The 8,264-nt window shown below is 45.5% G+C and overlaps 1 protein-coding gene across 1 annotated transcript in view; it reads right to left on the bottom strand.

Moving 5' to 3' along the window:
- Cers5 (ceramide synthase 5) overlaps positions 1–8,039 on the bottom strand; it is a 39,372-nt gene extending 31,333 nt beyond the window's left edge. Inside the window, exon 1 of the mRNA XM_021216609.1 lies at positions 7,713–8,039. Within this exon, the coding sequence (XP_021072268.1) occupies positions 7,713–7,909 (197 nt within the window). The 5' untranslated portion in view covers positions 7,910–8,039. The remainder of the gene's footprint in view (positions 1–7,712) is intronic.
- Positions 8,040–8,264: the final 225 nt, after the last annotated feature.

The following is an 8,264-nucleotide window of genomic DNA, read 5'->3' on the forward strand; positions in this document are numbered from 1 at the left end:
TTCGAGACAGGGTTTCTCTGTATAGCCTTGGCTGTCCTGGAACTCACTTTGTAGACCAGGCTGGCCTTGAACTCAGAAATCCGCCTGCCTCTGCCTACTGAGTGCTGGGATTAAAGGCATGCGCCACCACGCCCGGCACGAAGGGAGAGTTCTACCTAAGCATTATTATGATCAGGTTATTGTTTCATTTGGAATTTTAATCTGGAATGAAGCACAATCCAGAAATGGGGAGCACACCTGTGATCCAGGTCTTGAGGAATCAAGGCCATGAAAGCTTAGGCCCAGGCATGGTAGTATACACCTTCAATTCCAGGAGACAGAAGCAAGCAGATCTCTGAGTTCAAGGCCAGCCTGGGACAGAACAAGTTCCAAGTAGAGAAAAGCTTAGGTCTAGGCGTGGTGGTGACAAATGTCTTTAATCCCAGCATTTAACAGAGCCCTGCAGATTGCTGAGTTCAAAGACAATCTACAGAGCAAGTTGCAAAACAGCCAAGTTTAGGCAGTGAAAGAGTTGGAAAACAGAAAGCTAGTGATAATGTAATAGGACAAAGAGGCATGTTCTAGTTCCAGCAAGTGCAGAGAGAGACCAGCATCACTGAGGTAAATCTGGGAAGTGTGTTCTGAGAGCACAAAGAAACTGTTCCAGAGATAGCTAAGGTTGTGCCTTGTGCTAGTAGATGGACTTGGTAATGTGTGAGTCATCAGAGGTCAGGCAAGACCACCGGTGAAGGTGCAGTTTCAGTTGCAGTTGATGGCCTAGGACTGAAGGGGTCATGTAAAGAAACTGAGGTGTGGCACCATAGAGGGAACCTATGAGAAGCTATTGGTGAAGCCTAGTTGCAGTAAAAGACCCCAGCATATTAAGAGATGCCAGTACCGTGGGATGGCCACCAAGAACAGCAGTCACAGTAGAGAGGGGTCAGCCTAGAGTGCTACAGAAGGCAGAGCTGGAGAAATTACCCAAGCTCTTTTGAGAAGCCCAGGGGACAGTGAGTGGATCCTAGACATTGGAACAAGAAGCTGTAAGGTTGAAGTTGCCTTGGAGACCCCAAGATGTTCAGAGATGACATGTGAGAGCTGTGGAAGACCTGCTGAGGAAAGCTAACAGGGAGTGGAACCAGCCCGAGAGAAAGCTTGTTGCAGTCAACAAAGATGAAGGACTTGGAGATCTGAAGATGCTTTGATAGCAGACACGGAGATGCTGAGTTTGGAGTTTGCTCAGCTGGCTTTTGGTCTTGCTTTGGTCCAGTATTTCCTCACCATGACATTTTGGAATGGTAATTTATATTCTGTATGTTGGAGGTATGAGATCTGCTCTTTGATTTTGATTTCTTAAGGGATTACAGTTTAGAGATTGCATGAATCTCAGAAGAGACTTGTTTTTTGTTTTTTTTTTTAAAGATTTATGTATTTATTTTATTTATGTGAGTACACTGTAGCGGTCTTCAGACACACCAGAAGAGGGCAACAGGTTTTATTACAGATGGTTGTGAGCCACCATGTGGTTGCTGGGAATTGAACTCAGGACCTCTGGAAGAGCAGTCGGTGCTCTTAACCACTGAGCCATCTCTCCAACCCAGAAGAGACTTTTAACATTGTTGAGATTGTTATAGACCATGAGATTTTTGAAGTTGGACTAAACTTATTTTGCATTAGGCTATGCCTAGATGTGGCCTCCATAGATTCACGCATTTGAACAAGCTTATTGGGACCAGGGTGGAATGTGGTTTGAATATGCTTGGCCCAGGGAGTAACACTATTAGGAGGTGGACTTTGAGACCTGTTCCTAGCTGCCTGGGGACAATCTGCTCTTGGCTTCCTATGGATGACATGTAGAACTCTCACCTCTCCCAGTACCATGCCTGCCTGGACACTGCCATGCATTAATGATAATGGACTGAACCTCTGAACCTGTAAACCAGCCCCCCAATTAAATGTTGTCCTTATAAGAGTCACCTGGGTCATGGCTTCTCTTCATAGCAGTGAAAACCCTAAGACAACAATATAGAGTTGTCTGCAGAATAATATCAACATCTACTGTGCAGAAAAAGCTGTGCACTCAAGAGGCAGATCTCTTAGGCCAGCCTGGTCTACAGAGCAAGATCCAGGAAGGCCAGGGCTACACTGAGGGGGATGGAGCACACAAGCTGCTCTTAGTAGAAATGGGGAAAACTGGGGTGAGTAGATGGAGTGCTATGTAGTAGAGATACCAAGACTTCATAAGAGGAAGAAGGAAGACAGGAAAAAGCTGGGCACAGTGTTGCACATCATTAATTCCAGCACTGGGGAAGTAGAGACAGGGTGTTCAAGGCCAGCCTGGTCTACAGAGCGAGTTCCAGGACAGCCAGGACTACACAGAGAAACTCTGGTGGGACAGAGAGAAAGACAAGCTAAAAAAATATGCCAAGAAATTGTGGTGATGCACATCTTTAACACCAGCACTCTGACAGCAGAGGAGATGTCTGAGTTTGAGGCCAGCCTGTTCATTCTACATATCAAGTTCTAAGCAAGCCAAGGCTACATAGCAAGACCCCCACCTCAGAGAAATAGTAACATATAACAGGCCAGCAGTGAGCCTTCTCAGTTCCCAGTGACAGGACATGCTATCTGGAAGGTAGCATTGGACACACTAGGTGAAGCTGCTTGAAGCGACAAGACTGAGATGACAAATAAGCAAAGTGAAAGTGCTTACCCATGTCCTACAAGATTCACAAAGTAACTATGTTCTGGCAGCTGAAGCTTCTATTGCAATAACATACCCCAAGTAAATTAGCCTACATAGAGTTGGTGTATTGGTATTTAACAAGTACTCAAGGAAGTAGATATCAAGCTTCAAACAATTTTATATTAAAATTGAGCTTAGAAATTCAGAGTAGTTGCTCATGCCTGTAATCCCAACAATCAGGAAGAGGGAGGGGGCTTGCGGGAGAGAGATCCTATCTGTCTCAGAAACAAAAACAAATGAAAATAAGATACAACAGGTCTAGCTTAGAGCATCCTTCCAGGTTTCAGTTAGCAATATAATATTCAAGAAAAGCAAACCTGGGCTGGTGAGATGGCTCAGTGGGTAAGAGCACCCGACTGCTCTTCCGAAGGTCCAGAGTTCAAATCCCAGCAACCACATGGTGGCTCACAACCATCCGTAACAAGATCTGATGCCCTCTTCTAGAGTGTCTGAAGACAGCTACAGTGTACTTACATATAATAAATAAATAAATCTTTAAAAAAAAAAAAAAAAAAAAAAAACCCAAAAAAAAAAAAAAAAAAAAAAAAAAAAAAACCCGAAAAAAAAAAAAAAAAAAAAGAAGAGCAAACCTGGAGGAGTTACCCCCTTTGTGGTAGAGTTATCCTAAGTGTGCATATGAAGGAGGAAAGATAGAGGCTATAAAACAGTACTAAGCATGCACACACAACACAGTGAGATGTAGCAGAGAATCCTCTCATCTCTGATTCAATGCAAGTGTCTATTCATCCTGAACTATCTCTATTCCTGATGATCCATCTGAGTATCTGTGTAGATGAATAGACCCTTTCCAACCATTCAGTAAATACCTACTGATCACATGCTCACTGTGCACTGCAGACTCCCTCCACTGTTGGCAGGTAGTACCTGCTTGTGGAATTTGGGTTTTACCTGTGGTGAAGAGTAAGCCCAGGGCAAGCACTCAATATCCAACCTATATCCTTAGGCCCACACTGCAGTTCTTGAGCAAAATAGATAATAGTATTGGGTGTGGTGGCTCATGCTTGTAACCCTAGCACTTGGACAGTGGGGGCACAAAACCCCTCAGGAATTAGAGGCCAGGCTGAGTGACACAGTGAGTTGAGGTCAGGCTGGACTGTGGAGATATATTTTATTTATGGTCAGATAGTTTTTCAAGTAATCTCTATTAGAAGAGGCTGCAATTCTCTAGGGAATATGGGAAGGAAAAAAGAAAAACAACAACACTGTGGTTCATGAGAAGGAAAAGGAAGTGACTATTTTGGAGGAGACCTGAGAGAACACAAACAAGCTGGGCCTACCTATGATCCTAGCACTTGGGAGGCCAATACAAGAGGAATTTGAGTTGTGAGCTAGCCCCAACTACATGGCAAGACCTTGTCTGGAGAGGAAGCTTTTTATCAAGTAGGATAGGTTTAAGATTCCTTAAAACATAAAGCATAAGACAGCTCTTAACCCCAGGACTCAGGAGGCAGAGGCATGTGGGTTTTTGTGAGCTAGAGGGTAGCCTGGACTATATGGCAAGTTCCAGAAAAGCCAGAGAGACCCTATCTTAAATTTTACTGTATTGTTACTGTTTATTTTAAGACATTCAGAATTATTACTATATGTCTATATGTGTGTGTGTGTGTAACAAAAAAAGTCTATTTGAAATAATTGGGATTTTTTTTTTTTGCATTTTCTCATTTCCCAAATCCTATTCAGTAAAAATATATATTTATTTTTTATATATTTACATATCTTAAGTATATATACACCTTAAATATATATTCCTTAATGTACATAAAATAATTCAGTCTTCCTCCCATATAAACACGTGAAATCAAGTACAGGAATAACATGAATTCTTCCCCTTGCAAAAGGTTAGTCTTAGTACATAGTCCTGGCTGGCCTAGAACTCATTTTATAGCCAAAACTGGGTTCCAAGTTCATGATCTTCCTGCCTCAGCTTCTTGAGTACTGGGGTAGAAGTTAAATATTATAGCTGGGTGTAGGAGTGCACATTAAATTGTAATCCCTTGGCCTGGAGGTGGTTGTGCATGCCTTTAATCAGAGCACTTGGGAAGCAGAGGCAAGGGGATCTCTGAGTTCAAGACCAGCCTGGTCTACAGAGTGAGTTCCAGGACAGCCAGGGCCACACAGAGAAACCCTGTCTCAAAAAACAAACAAACAAACAAACAAACCAAACCAAATAAAATAAACGTAAGAACTGGGGAAGCTGAGGAAAGAGGATTCCTGTGTGTTCAGGACCAGCTGGGCTATATATAAAGTATCAGACCAGCTAGTTTCTTTCTTTTTTCTTTTCTTTTTTTTTTTCAGCTAGTTTCATAATTAAGCTCAAGCAGACAAACAAAAAAACCTGGAAGGTGGCTTAAGAAAAAGTCTTATCATAGACTGTGAAAGAATAGTGGGGGCTGGTGAGATGGCTCAGAGGGTAAGGGCACCCGACTGCTCTTCCAAAGGTCCTGAGTTCAAATCCCAGCAACCACATGGTGGCTCAAAAAACCATCTGTAACAAGACCTGACACCCTCTTCTGGAGTGTCTGAAGACAGCTATGTGTCTAATTACATATAATAAATAAATAAAGCTTTAAAAAAAAAAAAAAAAAAAGAATAGTGGGGAAATGAGCTTAGTGCTAGGTTTGGCACCAAACTTGTTAGACTCAGTTTATTGACTGTAAAAGAGGGATTGGCATCTACCACTTACCAGTTTATGACTGCTATATCATTTGTTTCTCGAAATTAAATAGGCAGGATTTGGGAAATAAGAAAATTCGGGAAAAACCCATTTCCCAATTATTTTGGATAGCTGTGTGTGTGTGTGTGTGTGTGTGTGTGTGTGTCTTTTGTTGTTTTGAATTTTTGACCTCATTATAGTTGTCCTATAACTAACTATGATTCAAAGCTGGCCTTGAACTCGGAGATCTGCCTAGCTGTGTGCCACTATGGCCAGAAAAAAAAACCCTATTTTACTATTTTATATCTATGGATGCTCTCACTTCATAGAAGTGTGTGCATCACATCCAGGGCTGTGAAGGCAGAGGAGGGCCTCCAAACCCCTGGAACTGGAGTGGCAAATGGCTGTGAGCTGCCATGCGAGTGTCCAAATGAAACTCAGCAGGTAACTGGAAGGCACAGTTTTCTGGCACAGTTCTTAATGGCTGAGCCATCTCTCCAACCCCTTAGATAGGCTTTTACTATACTTTAAGTATAGCGTGTTTCCTTTATGGAAGACAGCACACAGAAGAACAGCAGTCAGTTCCAAGCACTTTCTGAGATAGCTGGTTCTAAAGGGAAACAAAATAGCAAGACTGTTTCTAGGGTCAACTTTTCCTACAATCACACACTAAACAAACAAGCCGCTGTCCTTACTGGACAAGAAATATCACATTAGAAAGAATGCCTGTTCATCCCCTTGACACTGGAGTACCATAGAAACATGCAGATAGAATTCCCACAGGGGAAAGATCCTTTTCAGTGACTCCTCCTCCAGGGAATAGTCTCCAGCCATCTGGGGGAACCCTTTAGAGTTGGAAATATATACTATGTATATGTGTGTATGTGTGTGTGTGTGTACACCAATAGCAGAGGTAAGTCACAAAACTTGTTATATATCTGCATGAGAAACAAAGAGTATTCTTATGACAATGAAAAGGTGTATTGGATTGTCTGTTTTCTTGATAGTTCTTGCATTTCATTTTCAGCCCTCACTATGGAAGAGAATAGCGGGATCCAGTTTTCTCCTAAGCCTGCACCTCCACCTCGGGGATACTTAAGATAATGATGGTTATCTTGAAAAACTGTAAGTTCTTGGGGGCCCAGAAAAGACTTTGAGTTTCACTTAATCTATTTATTACATATTTACTTTTTGCATCTGAGTGTCTGGCATAGCACTTTTAGAAAAGACAAATAGTATTAATAAATACAGATTAGTGGCTAACTGGATATAAGAAAGAAAGAAAGAAAAAAAAAACCCTCGTAGACAAATCAAAGAAGTAATCCAAAACAGATAGTTCTGAGTAATGGATTACTTTGTCTAACCACATCTCCACACTAGAAAGGGTATTCTCGCATCAGTGTCTTGTTTGTTCTAGATAAGGTTTTTACAGAAGGCATCTCTGTCTACGAGGAAAGTGCTTCCTTGGAGTTTGAGTAAGCTTTATCAAAAACACTGCTATGATTGATTCTCATTACATATCGCGGCAGATCCCTGACCGAACAGTGTCTTTTTGGCAGCAGATAAGACTAGCCATTTGAAGAAAGGGGGATCTTCTGCCCAGAGCACGTAACTATGTTGTGAATACTACAACCTTAGAAGCTGGTTCACAAAGCTGTTTCCAATAAAGTCTCAGGCTCCATCGCCTTCAAAATGACCACTCCTCCCATCTCAGGCTTCCAAGGCCCGTTCAGCAGTTCCTCTTGACACCTTCCCCAAACGCTGGAAGCCTCGGGCTTCACCACGCCCTATCCTAGCTAGACTTCGGCTGTCATACAAACAGACGTCCACGCGCTAACAAATCAGGGCTTGGGGCCTAACTGATCCGGTTGCTTCAAACCCCAGAAATAAAGTAACTTTAGCAAACATTACATCTCATGCATCCACCTATGTGTCGCTCGGGAGGTCTGGCGCCTGCACTGAGCCCACAAGCTTCCACGACCCCAACTAATTCTGGTTCTCCCGGGCCCTTCCCGTTCCTCTCGCCGGGCACTGCGGGAGCACGACTCACTCGGGTTCCTGGAGATTGGGAGGCAGCCTTCGAGAGCTCCATGAGACTCTGGGATCTGCACTTCTGAGGCCCAGCGCTTCCCTCGATTCTCTCTCACTCGCCCACACCCCAGACTCGCGCGGTCTACGCGCACGCAGGCTCCAGGGGCGCGTCGCCGGGCTCCAAGCATCCCCGCCGCGGCCCCGGCTTCCGGCCCTCGGTCTCCGGCCCGGGCGTCCCGCCCCTACCCCCCGCCATCCGCGGCCCCGCGCAGCAGCGCTCACCGCTCGAACAGCATCCTCACGGAGAAGATGCACACTGCCAGCGGGAACACGGACAGCACGTGCTGGGCGCGCGGGTAGCCGTAGCCGTCGCCCGGGCCCTCCAGGTCCGCCCAGCTCACGTTCTGAGGCAGCCAGAAGCTCTCGCTCCACAGCCAGCCCCACAGGAGGCCCAGGGTTTCCGCTGCTGCAGTCGCCATCTTACGTGCGCCCGGCGGCCACTGCCGCCACAGCCTCGGAGGCAGCCAAGGCAAAAGGAACCCGCTGGGAGACGGCCCCGGGGCGGGGCCCGGCCTACGGCCACCCTCTTCCGTCCCCGGGTCCTCCCAGCCGCCCAGCCCGCCTCTCCCGCAAGGATGGCCTCCTCCCCGCCCATCCCGCCTTCCCGCCCACTTCTCCGCCACAGCAGCCCAGGCCCCTCTGGTGGGGCCCGGCCTCGCCCCGCGTGCCCAGGTCGTCTTGGCCACGCCCACCTGTCCTGGTCACGCCCCTCACCTGCAGCCCGAGCCACGCCCACTTTCTTGCACCAGGTTCGACATCACCATGGTCACACCC

The sequence above is a fragment of the Mus pahari genome, chromosome 17 (genome assembly GCF_900095145.1).
Source record: "Mus pahari chromosome 17, PAHARI_EIJ_v1.1, whole genome shotgun sequence".
Lineage (NCBI taxonomy): Eukaryota > Metazoa > Chordata > Mammalia > Rodentia > Muridae > Mus > Mus pahari.